The sequence below is a fragment of the Oncorhynchus nerka genome, linkage group LG15, assembly GCF_034236695.1.
Source record: "Oncorhynchus nerka isolate Pitt River linkage group LG15, Oner_Uvic_2.0, whole genome shotgun sequence".
NCBI classification, from domain to species: Eukaryota; Metazoa; Chordata; class Actinopteri; order Salmoniformes; family Salmonidae; genus Oncorhynchus; species Oncorhynchus nerka.
In genome coordinates this window covers 56,329,424-56,342,816 of record NC_088410.1, presented here as the reverse complement: position 1 = coordinate 56,342,816, position 13,393 = coordinate 56,329,424, and the positions used below count along the sequence as shown (strand labels likewise).

General features: G+C 43.1%; 1 protein-coding gene across 1 annotated transcript in view; it reads left to right on the top strand.

Moving 5' to 3' along the window:
- Positions 1 to 13,393, top strand: part of LOC115142939 (phosphatidylinositol-4-phosphate 3-kinase, catalytic subunit type 2 beta) — a 70,496-nt gene that overhangs the window by 48,639 nt on the left and 8,464 nt on the right. The window contains 10 exon segments of the mRNA XM_029682826.2: positions 281 to 374; positions 527 to 621; positions 4,249 to 4,537; positions 7,471 to 7,563; positions 7,689 to 7,818; positions 8,018 to 8,154; positions 8,323 to 8,492; positions 8,882 to 9,038; positions 9,137 to 9,246; positions 10,037 to 10,238. Coding sequence (XP_029538686.2) covers positions 281 to 374; positions 527 to 621; positions 4,249 to 4,537; positions 7,471 to 7,563; positions 7,689 to 7,818; positions 8,018 to 8,154; positions 8,323 to 8,492; positions 8,882 to 9,038; positions 9,137 to 9,246; positions 10,037 to 10,238 — 1,477 coding nt within the window.

The following is a 13,393-nucleotide window of genomic DNA, read 5'->3' as shown; positions in this document are numbered from 1 at the left end:
AGTATCCTGCCCCAGACTCAATGTACAGAGCGTAGCACACGTAGCTCTGAGTTCAGGAGTGACAATCCACAGATTCTAAACAGATGTTGAACTGAAACCCAAATCCCATTTACATTGACAATTCCCTATTGATCGTTAATTCTAGTACTCTCATCCTCTGCGTCGTGTATTTGTCTTCAAAGTATAAGTCCATGCGTTTGTTTGACCTCTCAAATATGTCGTCATTTTGGATTGAAACAATGTAATAATTGAATGCATAATGGATTCAAATGTCTGTCAGCTTCCCTGATCAGGAGCTGAGGCGTACTGCAGTACAGTGGATGGACACCATCTCTGACCCTGAGTTGCTGGACTTCCTGCCGCAGCTGGTGCAGGTAAAACCTTTATAAGTGCTTATTGAATGTCTTACGAACACTTCACGAACACCTTATGACCACCTTATCAAATGGCTATGTGGAGCTATATCCATATTTCTTACACCTATCCGTTGTACCTTTCTCTAACCATCTCTCTCGCTTTCTCTCAGGCTCTGAAATATGAGTGTTACCTTGATAGCCCGTTGGTACGTTTCCTGCTACGGAGAGCCATAGGGGACATGCGCATCGCACACTACCTCTTCTGGTGAGACCTAATTCAGATTTCAGCCGTACACTCAGCCTTCTCTGTCTCACACAACTTGATGTAGGCTCTCGCAGACATATACACATGTATACATTACCACGTGCAGTGCCTTCAGAAAGTATTCACACCACGTTGACTTTTTCCCACATTTTTATTGTGTCACAGACTGAATTTAAAATTGATTAAATTGAGATTGTGTATCACTGTCCTACACACAACCCCATAATGTCAGTGGAATTTTGTTTCTAGAAATCTTTTCAAATTAATACAAAATGAGAGGCTGAAATGTCTTGAGTCAATAAGTATTCAACCCCTTTGTTATGGCAAGCCTAAATAAGTTCAGGGGTAAACATGTGTTTAATAAGTTGCATGGATTCACTCTTTGTGCAATAATGTTGAACATGATTTTTGAATGACTACCTCATCTCTGTACTCCACACATACAATTATCTTCAAGGCCTCTCAGTCGAGTAGTGAATTGCTAACAGATTCATCCACAAACACCAGGGAGGTTTTCCAATGCCTCGCAAAGAAGGGCACCGATTGGTAGATGGGTAAAAATAAAATAAGCAGACATTGAATATCCCTCTGAGTATGGTGACGTTATTCATTACACTTTGATGGTGTATCAATACACCCCAGTAACTACAAAGATACAGGCGTCCTTCCTAACTCAGTTGCCGGAGAGGAAGGAATCCGCTCAGGGATTTCACCATGAGGCCAATGGTGACTTTAAAACAGTTTCAGAGTTGAATGGATGTGATAGGAGAAATCTGAGGATAGATCAACAACTTTTTAGTTACTCCACAATACTAACCTAATTGACAGAGTCAAAAGAAGGAAGCCTGTACAGAATACAAATATTATAATACTGCAAAATATTTGGCAAAGCGATTAACTTTTTACCCTGAATACAAAGTGTTATGTTGGGGGCAAATACAATACATTACTGAGTACCACTCTCCATATTTTCAAGCATGATGGTGGCTGCATCAGGTTATGGGTATTCTTGTAATCGTTAAGGACTGGGGAGTATTTCAGGATAAAAAAGAAACTGAATGGAGCTAAACACAGGCAAAACCCTAGAGGAAAACCTGGTTCAGTCTGCTTTCCAGCAGACACTTGGAGATGAATTCTCCTTTCAGCAGAACAATAACCTAAAACACAAATCCAGATCTACATGGGAGTTGCTTACCAAGAAGTCAGTGAATGCTGCAGAGTTACAGTTTTGATTTAAATCTGATTGAAAATATATGACACGACATGAATAAGGTTGTATAGCAATGATAAACAACCAATTTGACAGAGCTTGAAGAATTTTGATGAACAATCCAGGTGTGGAAAGCTCTTCAGAGATGTATCCCCCCAAATATATTTGAATCCCAGTTTGTAAAACAACAATGTTTGTAAGTCGCTCTGGATAAGAGCGTCTGCTAAATGACTTAAATGTAAATGTAAATGTAAAAAGTCAAGGGGTGTTAATACTTGCTGAAGGCACTGTATGCAAATGAGATATTTCTATATTTAATTTTCAATAACTGCAAACATTTCCAAAAACATGTATTCACTTTGTCATTCTGGGGTATTGTGTAGATGGGTGAGAAAAAAAAATAAAGAATCATTGAATTGAATTCAGGCTGTAATGTGGAATAAGTCATGTGGTATGAATACTTCCTGAAGGCACTGTACATACAACCACTTCTAATTCACATAGACCAGTCATCTCATGACTCACATTCGCTCACAGAAACACCCGTTTAATCATACAGTAGTGCACTGGAGCCCATACATGACAATGCAGTAATGTACGATATCATTGACACTTTGTATGCATGTTTGTCCTGAAGACATGTCGCCACCTGCTGGACAGATTGGGAAATGCCAAAACAAACTTTATGTAGTATACATTAGGATTTTCCGAATGGATTCTTAAAAATGACTTAACACAATAGCATCAGAACACAAAGTACACAATTTTATATATTTACACAATATACAGTACTGCACAAGGGACCGTAACAGAGAGTTGCAGTCCATTTTAGAATGGGTGGCTAGTAATAAACTAGTCCTGACCATCTCTAAAACTAAGAGCATTCTATTTGGTACAAATCATTTCTTGCGTTCTAGACCTCAGCTGAATCTGATAATGAATTATGTGTGGCTGTTGAGAAAGTTGAGGAGACAAAATTATTTGGTGTGACCTTGGATTGTAAACTGTCATGGTCAAAACATATTGATTTAATGGTTTTAAAGATGGGAAGAGTTCTGTCCATGATAAAGAGATGCTTTGCTTTCTTGACACCACACTCCACAAAGCAAGTCCTACAAGGTCTAGTTCTATCTTGATTATTGCTCAGTTATATGGTCAGGTGCTGCAAAGAAGGACCTAGACAAAACTGCAGTGGTCCCAGAACAGAGCGGCACATCGTACTCTTCACTGTAATCAGACGGCCAATAATATGCTGTCCGTCTCTCTTGGCTAAAAGTAGAGGAGAGACTGACTGCAACATGTTTTCATTTTTATAAGAAACGTGTTCAATTCCAAATTGTTTGTAATGTCAACTTTATACACAGCACTGCACTGACAGTCACCCTTACCCCCCCCAGACATGCCACCAGGGGTCTTTCCACAGTCCCCAAATCCAAAACAAATTCAAGAGTATTATATAGAGCCATGATTGCATGGAACTCCCATCTCAGATTGCTCAAGTTAACAGCAGACCAGGTTTTAAAACCAGATAAAGCAACACCTCACGGCACAACGCCGCTCCCCTGTTTGACCTAGATATTGTGTGTATGTACTGATATGTAGGCTACATGTGACTTTTGAAATGTATGTAGTTCTGTCCTTGAGCTGTTCTTGTCTATTAATGTTCTGTACTATGTCATGTTTCATGTTCTGTGTGGACCCCAGGAAGAGCAGCTGCTGCTATCACAACAGCTAATGGGGATCCTAATAAACTACTAATACCAAGTATGACCAATAGCCAGGGAGATATTGGCCCTGTTGGAGTACTTCAGAAATGCGTTTTTCTTTCCTACATTACTTTAAGAATACAGACCTGAATTGTTTGAATTCGTGGAAGAAAAAAAATATGGTCACATTACTTTGACCACCAGATCATTTATAGATCTGTGCTTGCCTCAAGGGGAAAAAGGATGTGGTAACATTACTTTGACCACCAGATCATTTATAGATCTGTGCTTGCCTCAAGGGGAAAAAGGATGTGGTAACATTACTTTGACCACCAGATCATTTATAGATCTGTGCTTGCCTCAAGGGGAAAAAGGATGTGGTAACATTACTTTGACCACCAGATCATTTATAGATCTGTGCTTGCCTCAAGGGGAAAGAGGATGTGGTAACATTACTTTGACCACCAGATCATTTATAGATCTGTGCTTGCCTCAAGGGGAAAGAGGATGTGGTAACATTACTTTGACCACCAGATCATTTATAGATCTGTGCTTGCCTCAAGGGGAAAGAGGATGTGGTAACATTACTTTGACCACCAGATCATTTATAGATCTGTGCTTGCCTCAAGGGGAAAAAGGATGGATACACGACAATTGTTATAAAACAGTTTCTTTACGTGTTTTGAACCTCTCTCTCTCGCTCTCTCCCAGGTTGTTGAAGGACACTCTGCAGGACAGTCAGTTCAGTGGGAGGTACCAGCACCTGTTAGCAGGCCTGCTGTGCTGTGTGGGTCGGGGTCTCAGGGAGGAGTTTGACAGGCAGTGCTGGCTGGTCACCATCCTGGCTAAAGTAGCCCAACGTGTCCGGGACACCTCTCCCTCCAGCAGACAGGCCATCCTTCGGGAGGGACTGGAGGAGGTCAGGCAGTTCTTCTCAGTCAGCAGCAGCTGCCGTCTCCCCCTCAACCCTGGCATGCTGGTCAAAGCCGTCAACATACAGGTACATGTTTTTTTTTGTTTTTTTTCATCTTTATTTTGACAGGGAGTCAATGCTGAGACCGAGTCTCTTTCCCAGATGCACCACAATACACATCAAAATACAATAAACACATTAAGCTACACATTCATATACACAATAAAATGCACATTATTATACACGAAAAGCTTAACTCAATCAAAAAAACGGACACATTCTTCAGTTAAAAGGTCCCCTAACAACTGTCTGAAATGCCCTAGAGGCACCAATTCCTCCTATTTTAAAGTGTATTCTAGATCATTCCACACGTAAGGTGCATGGAAATGAAAGGCTGATTTACCAAACTCCCTAAACACCAAAGGAGTCTCCAGACTCTGTGAACGGGTTTGATAACTGGTCATTTTCAATCTTAACAGTGATGTCAGGTAAGTCGGAAGTTTGTGGAGCCGGGCTTTGTAAACAAAAAGAGCGTGACGATGTGACCTAGGTGACTTCAAAGACGTCCAGCCAACCTTTTGGTAAAGAATGCAGTGATGAGTAATATAACTGTCTGTGATAAAACGAAGGGTGCTATGAAAACGTAGAGGCACGTGCACTTTGATAAATAGTAGAACCATAATCAAGAACCGGGAGAAAGGTTGACTGCACAACCTGCTTCCTGCTATCTAGAGAGAGACGAGATTTGTTTCTGTTATAGAACCATCATGAGTTAAGATGTAATCCACCCGAGACAATCTTACACGAACTTGAAAACAACATGTATTTAGTTTTTATCAGTAAGGGCTTCCTGCACAACTGCAAAATCGGACTGTAGCCTTGTCATAGCCAGGTCAGCAGTCGGGGCAATTGCCTGTGTAATAGTATCAATCCCCATACATTTAAAAATGTTAACAGATTAATAGCATTTATATAAATACTGCAAAGAACAGGTCCTAGTTGTCACGTTCGTCATAACGAGGAAACCAAGAATACATACTTCTTTTTTTTAAACGAAGAACACTAAACAAACTATACAAAACAACAAAACGAACGTGAAGCTATGAGACACGAGTACTGACAGGCAACTACACATAGACAATAACCCACAAAATACCTAAGAAATATGGCTACCTGAATATGGTCCCCAATCAGAGACAACGATAAACAGCTGCCTCTGATTGGGAACCAACCTAGGCAACCATAGACATATAAACCCCTAGACATACAAAAACCCCTAGACAGTACAAAAACTACACAAACCACCCTCGTCAGGGCGTGACCTAGTATTGACCCATGCGGAACACCTTTGTGTACTTCAAGAAATTCAAGAAACCCCGACAATCACAATGGCCTGAGGTCTGACACTAAGATAATCATAAATCCATGACCAGGCGTCAGATTTCAGGCCTTTCGACGACAACTTATTCAGTGAAATAGCAAGATCAACAGTATCAAAAGCTTTTGGCAGGACCACAAACAAAGCAGCACATTTCATTGTAGTGTCTAAAGCATTGGCAAGATCATTAACAACTAAAGAGGTTGCTGTAATAGTCCTGCAGTACGCCCAGGCCTAAACCCTGGTTTACATACAAAAATACACTTCTCAAAAAAAAAAAAAAAAAGCTAAGTTGTACATTTACCAAGGATTGGAGAATCTTAGCTGTACAAGGAAGCCTTGAAATGGGGCGATAATTATTAAGATCACTACTATCGCCTCCCTTATGGAGTGGCAGCACAAAAGCTGATTTCCATACTTGGAAAATTTCCTGATAACAATATAAAATAAAAAATGAGGGTTATTGAGCCAACATTGATGGGCGCTGCACACAAGCAGACCGGGATCCAATTGGTCGCCCCCTGTGGATTTATTGTTGTCTGTTGCTAGCAAAGCATCCAATTTCTGTAAATTGCCTAAAAGAACAGCTTTGACTATCATTTCTCTGATCATTCTGCAAGTTACCCCTATCAGCATCCAACCCAATAGCATTGTGAATAGGCTTATTAGTGTTACGAGTAAATGAGTGAAGAGGTGTGGAGTCAGGCGCAGAGAGCAAAGGATGTGGGAAAAACAACACGCTTTAATGTCCTGGAAACATAACATGAACAAAAGTGGAAACACAAATGAACCGAAATATAAACGGGACAGCGTGAAACCCAAATGCCAACAAAAATACACTCAAACAAAGAAACAGGAGAACAAGCCCGCACGAAACAGAAGCGGGCTGAACAGACTATATATAACCCTATCCTAACAACCAAACAAGAAACAGGTGATACCAATTAGACAGAACTAAACGAACACAGAACAACGGATCGGCGATAGCTAGTAGACCGGCGACGACGACCGCCGAGCGCCACCCGAACAAGAAGGGGAGTCACCTTCGGTAATATTCGTGACAATTAGTTCCTTTCAAAGAGATTGCCCACTGAAATAAAATGGTGATTTAAATGCATCAATGATGGCATTTGTGTCCGTAATGAAGCCTGTCTGAATTAAGATGTTGGCAGAGAGGATGAAGAACTTCAGGGATTTGACAGTTTTCCAGAATTTAGCCGGGTTCCCATTACAATGGGAGAGCGGTTACATAATAATCAGATTGAACCTTTCTGATTTGTGTTACGCAATGATTCCTCAGTTGCTTAGAAGCTTGCCAGTCTGGGTCTAAGCCTGTGTTCCTGTCATTGACCCAAGTATCATCGCTTTCATGAATGATAATTCCCTGGTCAAATGAAGGATACTGTAGGGAATGGGGACGCATGCCCATGGTTTGTTTGCATAAATGCTAATGGACAGTGTCTTTGGTTTCTTGTGTGTATGTCTGCCTCTGGGTGTTCTGTGTTCAATTGTAGTATGTGTATGTTCCTTTAGTGTTTTAGTGTATGTATGTGCTCCGTCCGGTGTGTGTTTTTAGTCCGTATGTACGCTCCTGTGTGTGTGTATTTGATCTCTAATCCTTTCTCTCATCTCCGGTCTGCAGTCGTGTTCCTACTTCAACTCCAATGCCGTGCCCCTCAAACTGTCCTTCCAGAACCTGGACCCTCGAGGAGACAACATCAACGTCATCTTCAAGGCACACATTCTAAACTACTGAATCAACAAACCACTTAATTGTGCCTTTCTGAACCCTTGTTGACCTTCGACATCTGTGACCTCTGTGACCTCTGTGTCTTGTGCCCTTTGACCTTTGCTTCCCAGTCAGGTGATGACCTGCGCCAGGACATGCTGACCTTGCAGATCATCCGCATCATGAACAAGATCTGGATCCAGGAGGGACTGGACATGAGGATGGTCATCTTCAGATGCTTCTCTACTGGACGAGGCAGAGGTGAGGAGGGAGGAAGGGAGAGAGGGGGAGGGGGGTGGAGATATAAATTGGGGATGAGTTACAGTACTGACTCGCTCCCCTCTCTACCTATCTCCTCCCCCTCTTTCTCCTCCTTTTTATCCCACCCTCTCTCTACCTCTTCCTTCCCCTCTCCCTCCTCTCTCCTGTTATCCTCTCCCTCCCCGTCTCTCTCTGTCAGGTATGGTGGAGATGATTCCCCAGGCTGAGACTCTGAGGAAGATCCAGGGGGAACATGGAGTGACTGGTTCCTTTAAGGACCGCCCCCTGGCTGACTGGCTACAGAAACACAACCCTACAGAGGACGAGTACGAGAAGGTACGGTCACTAAAGCGCACGCACACAGTTTTTCGCATGCATGCACGCACACACTCACTCAAGCACACACACATACGCACGCACACTCTCGCTCTCTGTCTCTCGCTCTCTCTCTCTGTTGTACACACTTTGACCTGTAACCTCTAACCCTGTTCCACGGCATGCTAGGCTGTGGAGAACTTCATTTACTCGTGCGCAGGCTGCTGCGTGGCCACCTACATCCTGGGTATCTGTGACCGCCACAACGACAACATCATGCTGAAGACCAGCGGTCACATGTTCCACATCGACTTCGGCAAGTTCCTGGGACATGCACAAATGTTTGGCAACATCAAACGGTGAGCCCGTGAGGCAGAGAGGACGCTGGGAAATGTATGCCCAACTTCAATTTAAAATCTAGCCGTAGCCCCTATCGCTAGGACAGAGGATCACAACTTTAGCCACTTAGTCTTTGTTTTTGGCTATGCCTTACCGAAGGGTCCTTGCTATCTAGAATCCTTTGGATGTCCCAACTCTGATGTCACCCCACAGAAGTTGACATTTAAAATGGTTACGGTAAGGGTAGGGGTTAATGTTAGGCCTTAGGGTATGGACATCCCAAGGATCCCGGAAACTGTCTTTTTCTGATTGGCAGACCGCTAAAGATGGTTCTGTTCCTATTGGCAGAGACCAATGGCCCTGTGTTCTGATTAGTGTTTCTCTGTGCGTGTGTGTTTGTGATTGTCAGGGACCGTGCTCCGTTTGTGTTCACCTCTGACATGGCCTACGTCATCAACGGAGGAGACAAACCTTCCAGTCGCTTCCATGACTTTGTGGACCTGTGCTGTGAGGCCTACAACCTCATCCGCAAACACGCACACCTCTTCCTCAACCTACTGGGACTGGTGCGTACACACACACACACACACGCACACACACACACACACACACACACACACGCGCGCGCACACACACTGATGTTTTCCTGTGTTTTCTGTGTAAGATGTTGTCCTGTGGCATCCCTGAGCTGTCCGACCTGGATGATCTGAAGTACGTCTACGACGCGCTGAGACCTCACGAGTCTGAGGCTGACGCCACCATGTACTTCACCAGGTACACACACACACACACACACACACACACACACACTTCTGTTTCAATGTCTGACGTCAGATAGATCAGTGCATCTGATAACTCACAAACACCCATGGGATAGCTAGAAAGAAGTTCAGCTACAATATGCTGTCGAAAATGTTACCAAGGTGACACCGTCAATTTTTGGTGGTAGAATCATTTATGAAATTTGAAATGTGCATGAAAATTTGCTCGCTGCTTGCTGGCTGAACTAGTATCAAATCAATCCATAAGAAACGAAAGGGAGGGATGCTAACAACGCTAGTTCACACACTCAATGCTGAGTACCCCATCTTGCTAGCTAGCTAGTGTATTGGCGCTCTAGCAAATTTGCATGATATCTGTTCTGCCCTGATTAATGCGCCGAGTTCTACAGCACAGCTGAGTTCCACATTCTACACGACAGATTGGTTGAGGGACGAGCGTCACGTAGGAGTGATGCCATCTGACATGAGACTATGACTTCTGTGTCATAGACTGTGTGTCTCTGTCTGTTTTTTTCACTTGTCTGCTATGGTTGTTATGGTTGTTGTCAATTGTTTGACTCATATCACCCCCCTCTCTCTCTCCCCCTCTCTCTCTCTCTCTCTCTCCTCTCTTTCTTCCCCCCTCTGTCTCCTCTCTCTCCTCTCTTTCTTCCCCCCTCTGTCTCCTCTCTCTCCTCTCTTTCTTCCCCCCTCTGTCTCCTCTCTCTCCTCTCTTTCTTCCCCCCTCTGTCTCCTCTCTCTCCCTGTCTTTCTGTCTTTCTCTTTTGTCTCTCTTTCTCTAGGTTGATAGAGTCCAGTCTGGGCAGTGTTGCCACTAAGTTGAACTTCTTCATCCATAACTTGGCTCAGATGAAGTTTGCCTCATCCGAGGAGCGTCCTGTGCTCTCCTTCGCCCCACGGGTTTACACCCTCAAGACTGACGGACTCATCCGCAACCTCTTTGTCTGCCGACACATACGAACCTACAGCCCCAGCAAAGGATACGTAAGTCTACAGTCATACACACCTACCACCCTAGTAAATTAAACATACGTAAGTCTAAAGTCATACACACCTACGACCCTAGTAAATTAAACATACGTAAGTCTACAGTCATACACACCTACGACCCTAGTAAATTAAACATACGTAAGTCTACAGTCATACACACCTACGACCCTAGTAAATTAAACATACGTAAGTCTACAGTCATGTACACCTACGACCCTAGTAAATTAAACATACGTAAGTCTACAGTCATGTACACCTACGACCCTAGTAAATTAAACACACGTAAGTCTATAGTTGCATGTACATATAGGCCAAACAAGGGATATTTAGGTCGTATACTATACTACATAACCAGCAAATTAAAGCTTTTTTAGATGTATTAACGTATGCACCTAGACCAGGGGTTTTCAACTCCTACCCCATGAGGCCTGGAGCCTGCTGGTTTTCTGTTCTACCTGATAATTAATTGCGCACACCTGGTGTCCCAGGTCTTAATCAGTCCCTGGCTAGAGGGGAACAATGAAAAATAGCAGTGGAACTTGCTTTGAGTTCCAGAGTTGAGTTAGTGGGACCTACACCACTAGTATAGGCCCATCAAAAATATAAAATTCAAACGGCCTCTACCGTACGCTTACCCTCAGTATAGCCTCAGTAAAGGAAACATCATGTAAGGGTCCAGTCATGTAAGATTATCTCTTCTATGGTTTAAGCCAGCGCCGCGGAACACATACTTCTGCAGTATGGGTTGGAATCTGTCCCTCTGCTGTTTTAGCAACTCTCTCCTCTTGTCTTTCCTCTCTATCCTATCCCCCCCCAAAAAAAATGTATGTTTAAAAGATCAACTTTGCTCCAGTATGTAACTCTTGTGTAGCATACAAATCAAATACAAATCACATTTTATTTGTCACATGCGCCGAATACAACCGGTGTAGACCTTACCGTGAAATGCTTACTTTACAAGCCCTTAACCAACAATGCAGTTCAAGAAATGGAGTTAAGAAAATAATTACTAAGTTATCTAAGGTAAAAAAGTCAAATAAAAAGTAACACAATAAAATAACAATAACAAGGCTACAGTGGGGCAAAAAAATATTTAGTCAGCCACCAATTGTTCAAGTTCTCCCACTTAAAAAGATGAGAGAGGCCTGTAATTTTCATCATACGTACACTTCAACTATGATCGACAAAATGAGAACAAAAATCCAGAAAATCACATTGTAGGATTTTTTATTAATCTATTTGAAAATTATGGTGGAAAATAAGTATTTGGTCAATAACAAAAGTTTATCTCAATACTTTGTTATATACCCTTTGTTGGCAATGACAGAGGTCAAATGTTTTCTATGAGTCTTCACAAGGTTTTCACACAATGTTGCTGGTATTTTTGGCCCATTCCTCCATGCAGATCTCCTCTAGAGCAGTGATGTTTTGGGGCTGTTGCTGGGCAACACGGACTTTCAACTCCCTCCAAATATTTTTTATGGGGTTGCGATCTGGAGACTGGCTAGGCCACTCCAGGACCTTGAAATGCTTCTTACGAAGCCACTCCTTCGTTGCCCGGGCGGTGTGTTTGGGATCATTGTCATGCTGAAAGACCCAGCCACGTTTCATCTTCAATGCCCTTGCTGATGGAAGGAGGTTTTCACTCAAAATCTCACGATACATGGCCCCATTCATTCTTTCCTTTACATGGATCAGTCGTCCTGGTCCCTTTGCAGAAAAACAGCCCCAAAGCATGATGTTTCCACCACCATGGTTCACAGTAGGTATGGTGTTCTTTGGATGCAACTCAGCATTCTTTGTCCTCCAAACAGGACGAGTTGAGTTTTTACCAAAAAGTTATATTTTGGTTTCATCTGACCATATGACATTCTCCCAATCTTCTGGATCATCCAAATGCTCTCCTGGACATGTACTGGCTTAAGCAGGGGGACACGTCTGGCACTGCAGGATTTGAGTCCCTGGCGGCGTAGTGTGTTACTGATGGTAGGCTTTGTTACTTTGGTCCCAGCTCTCTGCAGGTCATTCACTAGGTCCCCCCGTGTGGTTCTGGGATTTTTGCTCACCGTTCTTGTGATCATTTTGACCCCACGGGGTGAGATCTTGCGTGGAGCCCCAGATCGAGGGAGATTATTAGTGGTCTTGTATGTCTTCAATTTCCTAATAATTGCTCCCACAGTTGATTTCTTCAAACCAAGCTGCTTACCTATTGCAGATTCAGTCTTCCCAGCCTGGTGCAGGTCTACAATTTTGTTTCTGGTGTCCTTTGACAGCTATTTGGTCTTGGCCATAGTGGAGTTTGGAGTGTGACTGTTTGAGGTTGTGGACAGGTGTTTTTTATACTGATAACAAGTTCAAACAGGTGCCATTAATACAGGTAACGAATGGAGGACAGAGGAGCCTCTTAAAGAAGAAGTTACAGGTCTGTGAGAGCCAGAAATCTTGCTTGTTTGTAGGTGACCAAATACTTATTTTCCACCATAATTTGCAAATAAATTAATAAAAAATCCTACAATGTGATTATGTGGATTTTTTTTCTCATTTTGTCTGTCATAGTTGAAGTGTACCTATGATGACAATTACAGGCCTCTCTCATCTTTTTAAGTGGGAGAACTTGCACAATTGGTGGCTGACTAAATACTTTTTTGCCCCACTGTATATACAGGTGGTACCGGTACCGAGTCACTGTGCGGGGGTGCGGGTTAGTCGAGGTAATTTGCACATGTAGGTAGGGGTAAAAGTGACGATGCATAGATAATAAACAGCGAGTAGCAACAGTGTAAAAACAATAGTTGGTGGTGGGTCAATTTAAATTGTCCTGGTGGCCATTTGATTAATTGTTCAGCAGTCTTATGACTTGGGGGTAGAAGCTGTTAACGAGCCTTTTGGACCTAGACTTGGCGCTTCGGTACCTCTTGCCGTGCGGTAGCAGAGAGAGCGGACTATGACTTGGGTGACTGGAGTCTTTGACAATTTTTTGCCTTCCTCTGACACCGCCTAGTATATAGGTCCTGGATGGCAGGAAGCTTGGCCCCAGTGATGTACTAGGCCATACGCACTACCCTCTGTAGTGTCTTATGGTCAGATGCCGAGCAGTTGCCATACCAGGTGGTGATGCAACCAGTCAGGATGCTCTCAATGCTGCAGCT